General features: G+C 45.6%; 1 protein-coding gene across 1 annotated transcript in view; it reads left to right on the forward strand.

The window, feature by feature from the left end:
- Positions 1–20,213, forward strand: part of frmpd2 (FERM and PDZ domain containing 2) — a 49,601-nt gene that overhangs the window by 21,449 nt on the left and 7,939 nt on the right. Inside the window, exons 13-22 of the mRNA XM_029684576.2 lie at positions 7,179–7,338; positions 8,313–8,526; positions 9,932–10,029; positions 10,296–10,373; positions 12,132–12,239; positions 12,628–12,744; positions 13,156–13,334; positions 13,587–13,688; positions 15,553–15,646; positions 16,599–16,684. Of these exons, the coding sequence (XP_029540436.2) occupies positions 7,179–7,338; positions 8,313–8,526; positions 9,932–10,029; positions 10,296–10,373; positions 12,132–12,239; positions 12,628–12,744; positions 13,156–13,334; positions 13,587–13,688; positions 15,553–15,646; positions 16,599–16,684 (1,236 nt within the window). The remainder of the gene's footprint in view (positions 1–7,178; positions 7,339–8,312; positions 8,527–9,931; positions 10,030–10,295; positions 10,374–12,131; positions 12,240–12,627; positions 12,745–13,155; positions 13,335–13,586; positions 13,689–15,552; positions 15,647–16,598; positions 16,685–20,213) is intronic.

Consider the following 20,213-nt stretch of genomic DNA (forward strand, 5'->3'; position numbering starts at 1 on the left):
AATGAGAACTTGTTCTCAACTGACCTATCTGGTTACATAAAGGTGAAATAAAATAAAACATTTAATTAAAAATCTGTGGAATTGTGTTGTGTGACAAATCAGCACATTTTAGTTGCCTTTTATTGTCCCCAGCACAGTGTGCACCTGTGTAATGATCATGCTGTTTAGCTTCTTGATATGCCACACCTGTCAGGTGGATAGATAATCTTGGCAAAGGAGAAATGCTCACTAACAGGGATATAAACATATTTGCACAAAATGCTACCCTCTGCCTATTGGCTACTTAGCTAATTCAAGCCTGTCTCAAAATACAACAATGCCCCTTTAAGATCAATTACCTACATTTACATTTAAGTCATTTAGCAGACGCTCTTATCCAGAGCGACTTACAAATTGGTGTGTTCACCTTAAGACATCCAGTGGAACAGCCACTTTACAATAGTGCATCTAAATCTAGTAAGGGGGGGGGGGGGTGAGAAGGATTACTTTATCCTATCCTAGGTATTCCTGAAAGAGGTGGGGTTTCAGGTGTCTCCGGAAGGTGGTGATTGACTCCGCTGTCCTGGCGTCGTGAGGGAGTTTGTTCCACCATTGGGGGGCCAGAGCAGCGAACAGTTTTGACTGGGCTGCGTGGGAACTGTACTTCCTCAGTGGTAGGGAGGCGAGCAGGCCAGAGGTGGATGAACGCAGTGCCCTTGTTTGGGTGTAGGGCCTGATCAGAGCCTGGAGGTACTGAGGTGCCGTTCCCCTCACAGCTCCGTAGGCAAGCACCATGGTCTTGTAGCGGATGCGAGCTTCAACTGGAAGCCAGTGGAGAGAGCGGAGGAGCGGGGTGACGTGAGAGAACTTGGGAAGGTTGAACACCAGATGGGCTGCGGCGTTCTGGATGAGTTGTAGGGGTTTAATGGCACAGGCAGGGAGCCCAGCCAACAGCGAGTTGCAGTAATCCAGACGGGAGATGACAAGTGCCTGGATTAGGAACTGCGCCGCTTCCTGTGTGAGGCAGGGTCGTACTCTGCGGATGTTGTAGAGCATGAACCTACAGGAACGGGCCACCGCCTTGATGTTAGTTGAGAACGACAGGGTGTTGTCCAGGATCACGCCAAGGTTCTTAGCGCTCTGGGAGGAGGACACAATGGAGTTGTCAACCGTGATGGCGAGATCATGGAACGGGCAGTCCTACCCCGGGAGGAAGAGCAGCTCCGTCTTGCCGAGGTTCAGCTTGAGGTGGTGATCCGTCATCCACACTGATATGTCTGCCAGACATGCAGAGATGCGATTCGCCACCTGGTCATCAGAAGGGGGAAAGGAGAAGATTAATTGTGTGTCGTCTGCATAGCAATGATAGGAGAGACCATGTGGGGTTATGACAGAGCCAAGTGACTTGGTGTATAGCGAGAATAGGAGAGGGCCTAGAACAGAGCCCTGGGGGACGCCAGTGGTGAGAGCGCGTGGTGAGGAGACAGATTCTCGCCGGAGATGCCCAACTCGGAGAGGGTGGAGAGGAGGATCTGATGGTTCACAGTATCGAAGGCAGCCGATAGGTCTAGAAGGATGAGAGCAGAGGAGAGAGAGTTAGCTTTAGCAGTGTGGAGCGCCTCGGTGATACAGAGAAGAGCAGTCTCAGTTGAATGACTAGTCTTGAAACCTGACTGATTTGGATCAAGAAGGTCATTCTGAGAGAGATAGCGGGAGAGCTGGCCAAGGACGGCACGTTCAAGAGTTTTGGAGAGAAAAGAAAGAAGGGATACTGGTCTGTAGTTGTTGACATCGGAGGGATCGAGTGTAGGTTTTTTCAGAAGGGGTGCAACTCTCGCTCTCTTGAAGACGGAAGGGACGTAGCCAGCGGTCAGGGATGAGTTGATGAGCGAGGTGAGGTAAGGGAGAAGGTCTCCGGAAATGGTCTGGAGAAGAGAGGAGGGGATAGGGTCAAGCGGGCAGGTTGTTGGGCGGCCGGCCGTCACAAGACGCGAGATTTCATCTGGAGAGAGAGGGGAGAAAGAGGTCAGAGCACAGGGTAGGGCAGTGTGAGCAGAACCAGCGGTGTCGTTTGACTTAGCAAACGAGGATCGGATGTCGTCGACCTTCTTTTCAAAATGGTTGACGAAGTCATCTGCAGAGAGGGAGGAGGGGGGAGGAGGATTCAGGAGGGAGGAGAAGGTGGCAAAGAGCTTCCTAGGGTTAGAGGCAGATGCTTGGAATTTAGAGTGGTAGAAAGTGGCTTTAGCAGCAGAGACAGAAGAGGAAAATGTAGAGAGGAGGGAGTGAAAGGATGCCAGGTCCGCAGGGAGGCGAGTTTTCCTCCATTTCCGCTCGGCTGCCCGGAGCCCTGTTCTGTGAGCTCGCAATGAGTCGTCGAGCCACGGAGCGGGAGGGGAGGACCGAGCCGGCCTGGAGGATAGGGGACATAGAGAGTCAAAGGATGCAGAAAGGGAGGAGAGGGTTGAGGAGGCAGAATCAGGAGATAGGTTGGAGAAGGTTTGAGCAGAGGGAAGAGATGATAGGATGGAAGAGGAGAGAGTAGCGGGGGAGAGAGAGCGAAGGTTGGGACGGCGCGATACCATCCGAGTAGGGGCAGTGTGGGAAGTGTTGGATGAGAGCGAGAGGGAAAAGGATACAAGGTAGTGGTCGGAGACTTGGAGGGGAGTTGCAGTGAGGTTAGTGGAAGAACAGCATCTAGTAAAGATGAGGTCGAGCGTATTGCCTGCCTTGTGAGTAGGGGGAAGGTGAGAGGGTGAGGTCAAAAGAGGAGAGGAGTGGAAAGAAGGAGGCAGAGAGGAATGAGTCAAAGGTAGACGTGGGGAGGTTAAAGTCGCCCAGAACTGTGAGAGGTGAGCCGTCCTCAGGAAAGGAGCTTATCAAGGCATCAAGCTCATTGATGAACTCTCCGAGGGAACCTGGAGGGCGATAAATGATAAGGATGTTAAGCTTGAAAGGGCTGGTAACTGTGACAGCATGGAATTCAAAGGAGGCGATAGACAGATGGGTAAGGGGAGAAAGAGAGAATGACCACTTGGGAGAGATGAGGATCCCGGTGCCACCACCCCGCTGACCAGAAGCTCTCGGGGTGTGCGAGAACACGTGGGCGGACGAAGAGAGAGCAGTAGGAGTAGCAGTGTTATCTGTGGTGATCCATGTTTCCGTCAGTGCCAAGAAGTCGAGGGACTGGAGGGAGGCATAGGCTGAGATGAACTCTGCCTTGTTGGCCGCAGATCGGCAGTTCCAGAGGCTACCGGAGACCTGGAACTCCACGTGGGTCGTGCGCGCTGGGACCACCAGATTAGGGTGGCCGCGGCCACGCGGTGTGGAGCGTTTGTATGGTCTGTGCAGAGAGGAGAGAACAGGGATAGACAGACACATAGTTGACAGGCTACAGAAGAGGCTACGCTAATGCAAAGGAGATTGGAATGACAAGTGGACTACACGTCTCGAATGTTCAGAAAGTTAAGCTTACGTAGCAAGAATCTTATTGACTAAAATTATTAAAATGATACAGTACTGCTGAAGTAGGCTAGCTGGCAGTGGCTGCGTTGTTGACTTTGTAGGCTAGCTGGCAGTGGCTGCGTTGTTGGCACTACACTAATCAAGTGGTGCTATTCTACAGTGGTGCTATTCGGGGGCTAGCTGGCTAGCTAGCAGTGTTGATTACGTTACGTTGCGTTAAAAGAACGACAATAGCTGGCTAGCTAACCTAGAAAATCGCTCTAGACTACACAATTATCTTTGATACAAAGACGGCTATGTAGCTAGCTATGTAGCTAGCTACGATCAAACAAATCAAACCGTTGTACTGTAATGAAATGAAATGAAAATGTGATACTACCTGTGGAGCGAATGCGACCGGGTTGTTGAGTGAGGAAGTTCTATTCGGTAGACGTTGGCTAGCTGTTGGCTAGCTAGCAGTGTCTCCTACGTTAAGGACGACAAATAGCTGGCTAGCTAACCTCGGTAAATTAAGATAATCACTCTAAGACTACACACTCTAAACTACACAATTATCTTGGATACGAAGACAGCAAAGACAACTATGTAGCTAGCTAACACTACACTAATCAAGTCGTTCAGTTGAGTGTAATAGTTTTTACAGTGCTGCTATTCGGAAGACGGTGGACGTTTGCTAGCTGGCTAGCTGGCTAGCTGCTGGGCAGATAGCAGTGTAGACTACGTTAGGACGACGAAATACGATAATTACGCAATTATCTTTGATACAAAGACGGCTATGTAGCTAGCTAAGAAGAAATTGCTAAGATTAGACAAATCAAACCGTTGTACTATAATGAAATGTAATGAAATGTAATGAAAAGTTATACTACCTGCAGACCGAAGCGCTCGGATGCGACCGCTCGCTCCAACCCGCAAAATGGTTTGGAACATACCTCTTTACCTGACTCACTTTTCAACTCCAAGCGGGCTGTCGTGTGCCTTTTACTGAGTGGCTTTCGTCTGGCCACTCTACCATAAAGGCCTGATTGGTGGAGTGCTGCAGAGATGGTTGTCCTTCTAGAAGTTTCTCCCACCTCCACAGAGGAACTGTAGAGCTCTGTCAGCTCCCTGACCAAGGCCCTTCTCCCTCAATTGCTCAGTTTGGCAAGGCGGCCAGCTCTAGATAGAGTCTTGGTTGTTCCAAAGTTCTTCCATTTAAGAATGATGGATGCCATTGTGTTCTTGTGGACTTTCAATGCTGCAGAAATGTTTTGGTACCCTTCCCCAGATCTGTGCCTCAACACTACTGTCTCTGAGCTCTACGGACAATTCCTTCGACCTCATGGCTTGGTTTTGGCTCTGACATGCACTGTCAACTGTGGTACCTTATATAGACAGGTGTGTGCCTTTCCACATCATGTCCAATTAATTGAATTTACTAGAAGTGGACTCCAATCAAGTTGTGTAAACATCTCAAGGATGATCAATGGAAACAGGATGTACCTGAGCTAAATTTCGAGTCTCATAACAAAGGGTCTGAATACAGTTGAAGTGAGAAGTTTACATACACCTTGTGCAAATACATTTACACTCAGTTTTTCACAATTCCTGACATTTAATCCTGGTAAAAAATTCCCTGTTTTAGGTTAGTTAGGATCACCACTTTATTTTAAGAATGTGAAATGTCAGAATAATAGGAGAGAATGATTTATTTCCCAGTGGGTCAGAAGTTTACATACATTCAATTAGTAGTTGGTAGCATTGCTTTTAAATTGTTTGACACAATAAGCTGGGTGAATTTTGGCCGATTCCTCCTGACAGAGCTGGTGTAACTGCGTCAGGTTTGTAGGCCTCCTTGCTTGCACACGCCTTTTCAGGTCTGCCCACACATTTTCTGTAGGATTGAGGTCAGGGCTTTGTGATGGCCACTCCAATACCTTGACTTTGTTGTCCTTAAGCCATTTTGACACAACTTCAGGAGTATGCTTGGGGTCATTGTCCATTTGGAAGACCCATTTGCGAAAAAGCTTCCTGACTGATGTCTTGAGATGTTGCTTCAATATATCCACATAATTTTCTTCCCTCATGATGCCATCTATTTTGTGAAGTGCACTAATCCCTCCTGCAGCAAAGCACCTCCATAACATGATGCTGCCACCCCCACAACATGATGCTGCCACCCCCGTGCTTCACTGTTGGGATGGTATTCTTTGGCTTGCAGGCCTCCCCCTTTTTCCTCCAAACATAATGATGGTCATTATGGCCATACAGTCTATTTTGGTTTCATCAGACCAGAGGACATTTCTATGATCCCCATGTGCAGTTGCAAACTGTAGTTCTTTTTAATGGTGGTTTTGGAGCAGTGGCTTCTTCCTTGCTGAACAACCTTTCAGGCTATGTCGATATAGGACTCGTTTTACTGTGGATATAGATACTTTTGAATATGTTTCCTCCAGCATCTTCACACGGTCTTCTGCTGTTGTTCTACGATTGATTTGCACTTTTCACACCAAAGTACGTTCATCTCTAGGAGACCGAACTCGTCTCCTTCCTGAGCGATATGACGGCTGCGTGGTCCCATGGTGTTTATACTTGCATACTATTGTTTGTACAGATGGTACCTTCAGGCATTTGGAAATTGCTCCCAAGGATGAACCAGACATGTGGAGGTGTACAATTCTTTTTCTGAGGTCTTGGCTGATTTTTTTTTTTTTTTCCCATGATGTCAAGCAAAGAGGCACTGAGTTTGAAGGTCTTGAAATATATCCACAGGTACGCCTCCAATTGACTCAAATTATGTCAATTAGCCTATCAGAAGCTTCTAATGCCATGACTTAATTTTCTGTAATTTTCCAATCTGTTTAAAGGCACAGTCAACTTAGTGTATGTAAACTTCTGACCCACTGGAATTGTGATCCAGTGAAATAATCTGTCTAAACAATTGTTGGAAAAATTACTTGTGTCATGCATAAAGTAGATGTCCTGACCAACTTGCCAAAACTATAGATTGTTAACAAGAAATTTGTGGAGTGGTTGAAAAACGAGTTTTAATAACTCCTAACTAAGTGTATGTAAACTTCCGACTTCAGCTGTACTTATGTAAATTGTCAATGTTGGGTATTGTGTTTTAGATTGATGAGTCATTGTTTTATTTCATCCATTTGAGAATAAGGCTGTAATGTAACAAAATGTGTAAAAAGGGAAGAGGTCTGAATACTTTCCGGATGCATCTACTCACGACCACAGCTCTTAACACAGTCCAGTTCAATGTAAATGGCACAGATCCATATATGATAACGGTCTATTTACATATAGGCCTACTGCAACTCTGATTGGTGATGCTGCCAGTCTTTGTAGAGTAAGGGCTGAGTTGTTCTCAATAGAATCCTACTCCGATGCGTTCTGCCAACAACAAAATCTCTTGCATAGTTGGTTTTGTTTCAGTATGTTGCATTGAACGTTGTTAATATTGCGTTCATTCGATAGCAATTGCCACAGTAAAGGAAAACGTTGATAGTGTTAACAGGGAAAACTCTAGAAAGTTGAGTTCAATCTCATGCTTCTCTTCATGGGTTGATAGTTCTGCCGGGAGGCAGTATAGGGGCTACTGCACGCCGGTGCGCAGCTTAGAGGAAACATGTTGCGTTTTTATTTTTGTTCAGTGTACTTGAATTTAAATATTTATTTTAGCGGTTGTTTTTGTTGGCTTGTTATGTCTGTAAATGCCTTAACCGGTCCTCTCTGTCCTACCACAGCGCCGTAAATTTGTCATCGAGAGCAGAGGGAGCAAGAAAAAGCACACCTTAGTCACAGAGAGATCCAAGACGGCCACGTACCTGTGCAACCTTTGTTCTGCCCAGCACAAGTTTCACAATGAGATGAACTCTCGCCAGCTCAGTCACAGTCTGGCCTCAGGTCAGAACCTTTCATGTCATCCTAACTGGCTTGGGGCCAAAGGTTTTTCCTGGTTTGGTAACAGTCAAGAAGAACTCCTGGCCCCGTCCGTAACTACTACTACTACTACTACTACTACTACATTCCTGTTAATACTATGCCAGAGACAGCTTGTTCTGATTTGATACAGTTTGTGTCCTGTTCTTGGTGAATCTTAGCCTGACTTTTTGCCAAACTCTTCAGCCATACAGCTAGCAAGCTATACACTGAGTGTACAAAACATTAGGGACATCTACTCTTTCCATGACATAGTTTTTACCTGGATTCACCTGGTCAGTCTATGATCCATTATTGATTCACTTGTTAAATCCACTTCAAATCAGTGTAGATGAATGGGAGGAGGCAGGTTAAAGAAGGATTTTTAAGCTTTGAGACAATTGAGAGATGGATTGTGTAAGTGTGCCATTCAGAGGGTGAATTGGCAAGACAAAAAATGTATGTGCCTTTGAACTGAGTATGTATGGTAGTTGGCGCTATGCGCAACAGTTTGAGTCGTCGAGAACTTGCAGTGCTGCTGGGTTTTACACGCTCAACAGTTTCCCGTGTGTATCAAGAATGGTCCACCACCCAAAAGACATCCAGCCAACTTGACACAACTGTGGGAAGCATTGGAGTCAACATGGGCCAGCATCCCTGTGGAACGCTTTCGACACCTCGTAGAGTGCATGCCCCGACGAATTGCGGCTGTTCTGAGGACAAGAGGGGTGCAACTCAATATTAGTAAGGTGTTCCCAATGTTTTGTCCACTCAGTGTATATCCTGCTATTGTTCCACGTGGGCTCATTGACAGGCAAAACAGGGACATGTTGTGATTATAGTACAGTTATTAGAGCAATTTGCACACTTATTAGATCTACATTTACACCCATTTTGATTTCACTTTAGCCACATTTGACCACCCATGGTTTGAACGTAAGAGCCCCTTCTCTTTCCAGAGGAGAGCATAGTGCAGTATGCGGCAGTGTGTCGGGCTCAGAACAGCCGTAGCCAGATGAACAGCCAGGTGAGCCGGTGCTCTGTCTCTGAGTCCATACGGACAGACAGCGGTCTGACCACACCGCAGGACGACTCCATGACCAAACTGTGTGATGACATTGCCGCCAAGATCGGGGCGCGGATCAAACAGCAGCGTGTCCTCCACGAGCAGGGGTAGGAGTGATGGAGAGCATGAATTATATATATATATATATATATATACTGTACATACCTTTTCTTTAAATTCTTGCATCTTTTAAGTACCTTTTATACAGTGGCAAGAAAAAGTATGTGAACTACCTGGAATTACCTGAATTTATGCATAAATTGGTCATAAAATGTTATCTGATCTTCGTTTAAATCATAACAATAGACAAACACTGGCTGCTTAAACTAATGACACACAAGCAATTATACATTTTCATGTCTTTTTTTAACACACCGTGTAAACATTCACAGTGCAGGGTGGAAAAAGGGAACCCTTGGATTTAATAACTGGTTGACACTCCTTTAGCAGCAATAACCTCAACCTAATGTTTTCTGTAGTTGCGGATCAGACCTGCGCAATGGTCAGGAGGACTTTTGGACCATTCCTCTTTAGAAAACTGTTTCAATTCAGCAATATTCTTGGGATGTCTGGCGTGAACTGCTCTCTTGAGGTCATGCAACAGCATCTCAATCGGGTTGAGGTCAGGACTCTGACTGGGCCACTCCAGAAGGTGCATTTTCTTCTGTTGAAGCCATTCTGCTATTGATTTACTTCTGTGTTTTGGGTCATTGCCATGTTGCATCACCCTACTTCTGGGTGATGTCCTGTTGAGCTTCAATTGGCGGACAGATAGCCTTACATTCTCCAGCAAAATGTCTAGATAAACTTGGGAAATCTGTCTGATAGCAAGCTGTCCAGGCCCTGAGGCAGCAAAGCAGCCCCAAGCCATGATGCTCCCTCCACCATACTTTACAGTTGGGATGAGGTTTTGATGTTGGTGTGCTCTGCCTTTTTTTCTCCACATATAGAGTTGTGTGTTCCTTCCAAACAACTCACCTGTAGTTTCATCTGTCCACATAGTTTTTTGCCAGTAGGGCTGTGGAAAATCCAGGTGCACTTTTGCGATCTTCGGGGCGTGCAGCAATGGGGTTTTTTGGACAGCAGTGGCTTCTTCTGTGGTGTCCTCTCATGAACACTATTCTTGTTTGGTGTTTTACATATCATGGATTTGTCAACAGAGATGTTAGCATGTTCCAGAGATTTCTGTAAGTCGTTTTAGCTGACACTCTAGGATTCTTCTCAACCTCATTGAGAAGTCATTAGCCTTGGGGTTCACATATTTTCCAACCTACACTGTGAATGTTTAAATCATGTATTCAATATAGAGAAGAAAATACAATCATTTGTGTGTTATTAGTTTAAGCATACTGTGTTTGTCTATTGTTGTGACTTAGATGGAGATCAAATAACATTTTATGACCAATTTATGCAGAAATCCAGGTCATTCCAAAGGGTTCACCTACTTTTCCTTGCCACTGAATGTCTTTCATCGAATGTTTGTCATTTCATTTCTCCCTGTATCATTTCCAGCATAGGGAGACCATTGTCTGGGAACCTGTCACCAGCCCTGTCTCGTGGGTCTAGGAAGTGTGGGTCTGAGGCACCCTCCATGTCTTCAGCAGCCAGAGGTATGGCTCGATTATCAGCTCCCAAGACAATTTAAAACCTCATAACACTGTTGAATCAGGGACAGGATCAAGAGTCGGTGTTCCCCGGAAGCCTTCCAAAGCCAGGGCACTGCGAGGAGGACACCCTAGCAACCGCCATAGTAGCCTATCATTATCAGGAAGAGATGGCATACAGGCTTCTAACGAGGCAGCTGTGGTCGATGTATTTCGATACCAGGTAGCTGTGGTACTTCCGTCAATAGATGTTCTTTTGTTGTGTCCAATAGATACCCCAACAAAGAGTGTCATACCAGAGAGAGAAGTCATTTGTGTGTCCTTAAAGAAAGACCCGAAGTACGGCGTTGGTGAGTATACCGTTAACAGCATTGAGTCGTGTGTGTGTGTGTATATACAGTGCCTTGCGAAAGTATTCGGCCCCCTTGAACTTTGCGACCTTTTGCCACATTTCAGGCTTCAAACATAAAGATATAAAACTGTATTTTTTTGTGAAGAATCAACAACAAGTGGGACACAATCATGAAGTGGAACGACATTTATTGGATATTTCAAACTTTTTTAACAAATCAAAAACTGAAAAATTGGGCGTGCAAAATGATTCAGCCCCCTTAAGTTAATACTTTGTAGCGCCACCTTTTGCTGCGATTACAGCTGTAAGTCGCTTGGGGTATGTCTCTATCAGTTTTGCACATCGAGAGACTGACATTTTTTCCCATTCCTTCTTGCAAAACAGCTCGAGCTCAGTGAGGTTGGATGGAGAGCATTTGTGAACAGCAGTTTTCAGTTCTTTCCACAGATTCTCGATTAGATTCAGGTCTGGACTTTGACTTGGCCATTCTAACACCTGGATATGTTTATTTTTGAACCATTCCATTGTAGATTTTGCTTTATGTTTTGGATCATTGTCTTGTTGGAAGACAAATCTCCATCCCAGTCTCAGGTCTTTTGCAGACTCCATCAGGTTTTCTTCCAGAATGGTCCTGTATTTGGCTCCATCCATCTTCCCATCAATTTTAACCATCTTCCCTGTCCCTGCTGAAGAAAAGCAGGCCCAAACCATGATGCTGTCACCACCATGTTTGACAGTGGGTATGGTGTGTTCAGGGTGATGAGCTGTGTTGCTTTTACGCCAAACATAACGTTTTGCATTGTTGCCAAAAAGTTCAATTTTGGTTTCATCTGACCAGAGCACCTTCTTCCACATGTTTGGTGTGTCTCCCAGGTGGCTTGTGGCAAACTTTAACCAACACTTTTTATGGATATCTTTAAGAAATGGCTTTCTTCTTGCCACTCTTCCATAAAGGCCAGATTTGTGCAATATACGACTGATTGTTGTCCTATGGACAGAGTCTCCTACCTCAGCTGTAGATCTCTGCAGTTCATCCAGAGTGATCATGGGCCTCTTGGCTGCATCTCTGATCAGTCTTCTCCTTGTATGAGCTGAAAGTTTAGAGGGACGGCCAGGTCTTGGTAGATTTGCAGTGGTCTGATACTCCTTCCATTTCAATATTATCGCTTGCACAGTGCTCCTTGGGATGTTTAAAGCTTGGGAAATCTTTTTGTATCCAAATCCGGCTTTAAACTTCTTCACAACAGTATCTCGGGACCTGCCTGGTGTGTTCCTTGTTCTTCATGATGCTCTCTGCGCTTTTAACGGACCTCTGAGACTATCACAGTGCAGGTGCATTTATACGGAGACTTGATTACACACAGGTGGATTGTATTTATCATCATTAGTCATTTAGGTCAACATTGGATCATTCAGAGATCCTCACTGAACTTCTGGAGAGAGTTTGCTGCACTGAAAGTAAAGGGTCTGAATAATTTTGCACGCCCAATTTTTCAGTTTTTGATTTGTTAAAAAAGTTTGAAATATCCAATAAATGTCGTTCCACTTCATGATTGTGTCCCACTTGTTGTTGATTCTTCACAAAAAAATACAGTTTTATATCTTTATGTTTGAAGCCTGAAATGTGGCAAAAGGTCGCAAAGTTCAAGGGGGCCGAATACTTTCGCAAGGCACTGTATATACATTAAAGGACATGTTTTAGATTAGCACTACAATGAAAAGTCATTGTTCAAAGGAAATCCTTTTATTTGTTCAGGTATTGTGATAGTTGGAGAAGACACGGTGGGGAAGTACGACCTGGGTATCTTCATAGCATCCATCGTGCCGGGGGGACCAGCGGATAAAGATGGCCGCATCAGACCAGGTCGGTGATCAGGCTTTTTTCCCCCCCCAGGCTTCGCCTCACAAAACTCACACTGGATTATGACGTCTGGTCTGGCTACACAAAACTTGTGGATAATAGCCTTGCATGCCGGGTTTATAGGCTTTCTAAGCTCTTATGTGAACTTTGTCTGTTGACACTCTGCTGGTTAATTAACAAAGACTAGGGGCCTTGTCTAGATACAACCCCCAGTCCCTTTTCTTATCCCCTGCTTTTATGACGTTTACAAATCTGAATGAATTGGATAGGGGCTAACGGTTGATTCCGGGCCAGGACTAAGTGGACACCAACAACAAGATTAGTCATATTTCAGTAAAATATAAAAGTGAAACCTGGTATAATGAAATGCTACGGTGATGTTCTCCCTCAGGTGGGCGTCTGATCTCTCTGAACCACACCAGTCTGGAGGGCATGACCTTCAGTGAGGCTGCAGAGGTCATGCAGAACAGCCCACGGGAGGTCACACTCATTGTGTCCCAGCCCAAAGGTACTGGATGTGTGTGTCTCTGCTCTGTTCACAGTTGGTTTAGTAATAAACTGTGTGTTTGAAGTAGACGTGAAACCTACTGGCTTTTCAGCTAGACACTAGTTAGACCTCCAAATGCTTATTTAAGCTACTGGAATTTGAATTGTTTGTCCTCTGTAGAACTTGACTACAGTACATGCCACCAGATGATGCTGGTGGAAGGAGCTATAGAAGGACGGGCTGGAATGAAGTAAATGAAACGGTATCAAACACGTCACATGTTTGACGCCGTTCCATTCCAGCCATTAAAATGAGCTCATCCTCCTATAGCTCCCCCCACCAGCTTCCTCTGATACATACTGTACGTGGCCAGAGGTTTCCATGACTTTCGTTATTAGCTGATAATTTGTTTTTTTTTGTGTTTTTTTACAGTTTCCTTGACACCCAACAGCGTGAGATCTCCGCTATTGAAGAACTACGAGTCCCAGACCACTTTGATGACTGATGTACACTCTGGGGAGGACGACCTGGATGAGATCGTGTCTGTCATGTTGACTCCAAAGACTGGCAGTAGACTGCAACTCCCTGACGTACGCATCTTCAATGCTCAGGTAACCAATGGCTACTGGACCATCTCCTCCGTGTTACAGACAATACTGTACATACCGCACGTGCTTAGATTCAGGAACAGTGAAGCCTTTTGTGTGATCGACGAGCGTTTTATATTTTGTACACAAACAAGACAACGAACATTAGCAATCAACTCTACAGAATGTCCGTTAAATCAAAAATACAATACAATACAGCCGTTCTCGTGAATTGCACCATTAATCATTAGCTCTTATCCCCTATACATTTTTCAGGATGGCTGCTCCAGGGCTCCTTCCATGAACTGCTTCAGGGTTGATGAGATATCTGTGGAGCTAAAGAAGAATGCTGGAGGAGGGTTAGGGATCAGTATCGCTGTGAGTTAACTCACCAACCCTGCTGTTTCACACCTAACTCCCTAGGACAACACCAGTTATAGGCAAAGGGTGTATTTCCTGGTAGGCGGGAGAGGGATGGACCAACTAATTAAGTCTATGGGGTGTACAGATGAGTTGACCACACCTCTCTGGACAGGAAGTTAGCTGTCCTCTATGTCTCTGGGTAATCCTTCAGTCCCCTGGGGCTAATCACCTTGGAGAGGGAGGGCCTGCAGCTTGGAGCCTGTCTGCCTACTGGACATTACAGTAGCCTACGGTAAAGCCCAGGTGTGCGTGTGTGTGTGTGTGTGTGTGTGTGTGTGTGTGTGAGAGAGAGTGAGACCCTGACCCGTTACCTAACAGCCTGTGACAGGTCAACCTCAACAGGCTACGTGAGTTACTCACCACTCACAAGGCAGGTAGGTGCAAGCTGTTGAGAGAGAGAGAGACTTAGGAGGTCGTTCCTTCTCTTGCTAGAACAAAATATGTACATGTACCTACTGCCTACCGACCTGGTACCGACAGGAATCGCCATGTTCGTCAGTGGCAGACACTTGACTTTGAGCCAATCAGAGAGCCCGAACCTCCACGTGGGGGAGCCGACAGGAGTGACAAGAAAAGGACAAGAGGGCACTTTTCCCGGTGTAATCCACCCCCTTCATCAGAATTGTTCTAACTAAAACAGTAAAGCTGCATAATGCATTGTGATGTAATCATAATGTTGCTAGTTATCTAGTTGTGGCCATCTGGCTACTGGGCTTACTACAAATTATGGCTAGTTAGCAACAACATTAGTGCATCTTGCTAGTTAGCTAACATTAGCTATCTACAGCAGGCACAAGCCAAACGTAGCTTAAGAAATCTACTGCCATTTTGTGGTCTGGAGTAATTTTAATGATGCTGATTGGCAGTTGATCTGTACTATGTGAACAAGGATACTGACTTTTTGTTGGTGTATTCTCATTATGCCTGGCCGGAATTCGGATGATGTGAAGGGGGACCAGGGATGAGAGCACACCCCACCACACGCCTGGTGTGTCTGTTGGCATTCTGTTTTTTTTTACCTCCTTCTTGTGATAAACAGAGTGTAAGATCTTGTAACCTGATAAACATACATTATTCCTTTTAATCATCCCTCTCATTTACAGTAGCAGTCTGAGTGTGGGGACTATTGATCTGAAAAAAATATGAGGTTTTAACTCTTTATGGTACATTGTCATTAATGTCAATTACATTTTAGTCATTTATCAGACACTCTTATCCAGAGCGACTTACAGTTAGTGTATTTATCTTAAGTGTAAACGGCTCTCGTCGAAAGGAGTGGACCAAAGCGCAGCGTGGAAAGTGTACATGATTTAAAAAAAAATGTAAACACTCGTGACCGCGAACCGTTCTGTCAGGCACAGCCACAACACTAAACAGAAAACAAGATCGCACAAAACCCAAACGGAAAATGACAACTTATATATGATCCCCAATCAGAGACAACGATAAACAGCTGCCTCTGATTGGGAACCACACGTGGCAAAAAACAAAGAAATAGAAAACATAGACGTTCCCACCCAAGTCACACCCTGACCTAACCAAACATAGAGAATAATAAGGATCTCTAAGGTCAGGGCGTGACATTAAGATAGCTAGGTGGGACAACCACATATCACAGGCATAGTAAGTACATTTTCCTCAATGAAGTAGTTAACACCAAAGTAGGAAAATAAAATACAAAATAAAATACAAAATTACATTACTGCTTTAGCAATTAGTCAGACATACAAATGTTATTGATGGCGCATATTGATAAACTTACATTTCCACCAAGACTGTTATATTGTTGGATAATAACCTTGTGTTTCTGGTTTGTCAGTGTGGTGTGACCACAGGCCTGCGTCATGGCGGTGTCTTCATCAAAAGCCTAGTCTGTGGAGGGGCTGCTGAGCAAGATGGCCGCATCCAGTCAGGTGCAGTATAATCCTGAACAAGCTATATTATGTTACAGTGAAGCACCTGGAACAATAATGACACTAGAAGAGCATTACACTGGATTATTGCTGCACAAATTGAATTTACACTGAACAAAAATATAAACACAACATGTAAAGTGTTGGTCCTCTGTTTCATGAGCTGATATAAAAGATCCCAGAAATGTTCCATACGCACAAAAAGTGTATATCTCTCCAATTTTGTGCACAAATTAGTTTACATCCCTGTTAGTCAAGCATTTCTCCTTTGCCAAAATAATCCATCCACCTGACAGGTGTGGCATATCAAGAAGTTCATTAAACATCATGATCATTACACAGGTGCACCTTGTACTGGGGACAATAAAAAGCGACTCTAAAATGTGCAAGTTTTTCTCACAACACAATGCCACAGATGTCTCAAGTATTGAGGGAGAGTGCAATTGGTATGCTGACTGCAGGAATGTCCACCAGAGCTGTTGCCAGAGAATGTAATGTTAATTTCTCTACCATAAGCCACCTAAAACGTTGTTTTAGAGAATTTGTCAGTGCGTCCAACCGGCCTCACAACCGCAGACCACATGTATGGCATCGAGGGGGCGAACGGTTTGCTGATGTCAATGTTGTGAACCCCATGGTGGCGGTGGGGTTAAGGTATGGGCAGGCATAAGCTAAGGACAAAGAACACAATTGCATTTTATCAATGGCAATTTGAATGCACAGAAATACCGTGATGAGATCCAGAGGCCTATTTTCTGCAAGGTATCATTGACCAACAGATCTGCCTTCCCAGTCATGTGAAAATATTAGGGCCTTGACTGATTTCCTCAAATTAACTATAACTAAAATCTTTGAAATTGTTGCATGTTGCGTTTATATTTTTGTTCAGTATAGATTAGAGTGAGATGATGAATCGCAATGGTGTGTGCATATGTTTGTGCACGTCTAACAGGTGACAGACTGCTGGAAGTGGATGGCATCAGGTTTCAAGGGTTCACACATCAGCAGGCTGTGGAATGTCTGGCGAAAACAGGAGAGGTAAAGGAACATCAATATCTCAGCTGCAACCAGGACAGGGCAACACCATCAAAGCTTTGCTTCTGCATTGGCCTTCAACTGAACTGTGTATAAAAAAATATAAGTGTAAACGCTAACATTTTAACATGTGTTCTGATTATGTGCCATTTTGTCTTATGCAATGTGTATGTATATTGTAACAAAATGGTGACTGTCCAGTTGGTCCAGGCATACACATACTGTTTCGCGTCTTGACGGCAGCCAGCTCAGTAGAGTTTCCCTCGGAGGTCTTTGTAAGCCTGAAGTGGCCTTCCCCCACCAACCCATGGACAGCTCTGAGGGCATGGGCACGCATAGAACAAGGCACCAGCCGCTGCCATACCACAGAGTTGTGTGTTGGTTCACTCCATATTCGAAACAGCAACCCATATGAATGGCAAGGTTGTCTCACTGCGAATAGTAGGCCTTGGCTTTGGAGCACAGCGGAGAGACTCTGTTCCAGGCAGGCCGCAGGTTGGTCTCCAACCAGCCCCGAACAGTTGCCAATATTGGATCACCTTCCTGCTCCCTCTTCAGTTCTTGGTCATTCCAGGTTTCCAAGGGAGCTGAGCTCCTGTCTGCCGCCTGAATTTCCACCACTGTGGGCAGGAGACCATCTTTTTGTTCCAAGTGTGAGCAGTGTTTACAGTCTTCCTCTTCACACGGCCGGCGAGACAACGCATCAGCATTTGTGTGGAGACGACCAGCCCGGTGCTGTATCTGGTAGTCTCACTCCTGTAGCTCTTCTATCCAACGAGTCACCTGGACCTGTGGTTCTTGCAAGTTGAGGAGCCAGGTGAGTGAGGCATGGTCAGTACGAAGGAGGAACTGGCTCCCGTAGAGGTAGAGTTGACCACAACAACTCTCACCGGGTGACACAGTAGTTAACCTCGGCACGGTTGAGGTTCCGACTGTAGAAGGCCACAACCTGTTACCCATCCAGCCCCTCCTACAAAAGAACAGCCTCAATGCCTACATACCTTGCATCTTTGTCCATGATGAATGGGTGCTGGATGTTGGGGTATCAGGACTGGAGACTTGGTAAGGTCCTCCCGCAGTTCAGCGAATGCAGCAGTGCAGTTCTCATCCCAATTGAACCGCTGGTCCTTGTTTGTAAGGTTATTGATGAAAAAGTTATTGATGATCCTTTGGTAGTAATAAGCTAGGCCAGCAAAGCTTCTCAACTCCAGTGCTGAACCGACACCACCTTGGCTGGGACAGTTGCCACTCAGTCTGCAATGACTTGGCTTAGGAACTTGACCTACCGCTGAAGTAGGGGTGGAGCTCGAGTCGTGCCTGTCGGATGGCAAGTGGAACCTCACGCAGATTCGCCAGAGATCCCTGGAAGTTTTCTGCATGCACATGGAGGTCATCCAGGTAGACCACACACTTGTTGCGGGGGATTGTGGCCAGCATTTGCTCCATAAGACGCTTGAAGGTTGGCGGAGCATTGCAGAGCCCAAAGGGTATCACGGTAAACTGCCACGGTCCTTGTCCAATCGAGAAGGAGGTCTTTGGCCTGGCTTCAAGGGCTCCACTTGCCAATAACCACTGCGGAGATCAAGAGAACTGAACCACAGTGACCCTGTGATTGGGAGGGGATAGGAATCCTTCCTGGTCGCATAGTTCAGCTGCCTGTAGTCTGCACCAAATTGCTATGAGCCATTGTAGCTCCCTTCAGTAACCACAAGCACAACCGTTCCTTGATTTTAACTGGCGGCTTTATTCTGTAGTTTTAGACAGAATTATCACCTTCCGTGAGAACTGCAACCCATTAAAGGTTGAATTGCAACCTTTATGAACTACACCCGATGACATGAAAACTTAGCTAATACAGCGCAGGATTGCCTTCCCTCCAAAAGTGTGTTGCTTACAATAAGGATCCCCGTTACAACAGTATTAGCTACGTAGTTCTGCTTGTCTTATTATTTCCCCCGCACAGCAGACACGTAAACAATTCAAACAAAAGACAACAACATAACCTCTAAGTCTAACTGTCAGCTACACTCCCACCAATCACCAGTGATTTCTGTGAAAGGGGTATGCAGGTTTCTTGATCGGCTTCCAGGAGGAAGCCATCTTATGGATGGGCCTCTCCAGATAGGTGGGTTTGGTGATGCGTTTACCTCTCTCATCTAGGGTTGAGTCGCTGATCAGTAACTTGAATCTTCTCACCCGGCCATCCTGTCCCGGGTACACTTCTGTAACCTTTGCCAATTTCCACTTGTTGCGTGGTGCAGTATCATCTTGCAAGATGACAATGTCATTAATCCTTGCATCTTTATTCCATTTCTGTCAGTGTTGATTGTTTTGAGGTATGAGCACTCTCCATAACACGAGGTACTAGCGTCGGAGAAGTGATGGATCTCATAACTCTGCACCTCCTTGAAACTTGATGGCAAGTAGCCTCGTTGGATCCTTACCTCAGACAAGTTTTGTAGACCTTGGAGCCAGAATTCCCACTGGGAACGTAGGTCATCTGGAAGGGGGTCATCACAGTCGATTTTGTCAAGATCTGCAAGATCTGCTTCCCAGCCAGGACAAAGGGTGCCACAAACCCAAGCGGATCATATACAGAGTCTACTGTAGACAACACTCCTCTTCTTGTGAGTGGGCGTTCCTTGACAACTACTCTAAACTGGAACTCGTCTGATACGACACAACACAGTACACCAAGCGCTCTCTCCATGTGTGGTTCACCCAGAGCCATATCCAGGTCTTTGGCACCCTCGGCACGTTCTTCCTTGGGAATTGTGGCTATAACTTCCTTGCTGTTAGAGATCAACTTGTGCAACCGAAGTTTGCTGATGCTGCAAAGTTCTCTTGCTTCTTTCACCAGCTGGGCCGCTTCAGCTTCAGACGATACGCTCGTCAACCCATCATCAACATAAAAGTTCCTTTCTATGAACTGGATAGACTTCTCGCTGAAGCTTCCTCGTCCTTCGGCAGCAAGATGTTTGAGACCATAGTTGGCGCAACCAGGAGATGAAGCTGCGCCGAACAAGTGGACCTTCATACGATACACTGAGGGTTGAGACTCTAGATCTCCGTTCTCCCACCAAAGGAATCGTAGATAATCTTGGTCTTCTGCTTTCCCATGAAACTGGTGGAACATGCGCTCTACGTCACACATGATTGCAACTGGACCCTTACTAAAACGACAAAGGACGCCCAGCAATGTGTTTGTCAACTCTGGACCGGTAAGGAGATGATCATTCAAGGACGTCTCTCGAAACTTAGCTGAGCAGTCAAAGACGACTCGTATCTTCCCAGGCTTTTGTGGGTGATAAACCCCATGGTGCGGGATGTACCATGCTGGATGCTTGTTAATTTCCTCTTTAGAGACCTTCTCAGCATCTCCACAAGCTATGGTCTCTTCCATGAATGCTGTGTACTGCTAGTCTCTCCTTAGCCTCCTTTCCAGGCACTTGAGACGGTGAACTGCACATGTTTTATTGTTCAGCAGGTTGGGTCTTTCTTCCTTAAACGGCAGCAGCATCTCATAATGTCC

This window comes from Oncorhynchus nerka, linkage group LG16, assembly GCF_034236695.1.
Source record: "Oncorhynchus nerka isolate Pitt River linkage group LG16, Oner_Uvic_2.0, whole genome shotgun sequence".
NCBI classification, from domain to species: domain Eukaryota; kingdom Metazoa; phylum Chordata; class Actinopteri; order Salmoniformes; family Salmonidae; genus Oncorhynchus; species Oncorhynchus nerka.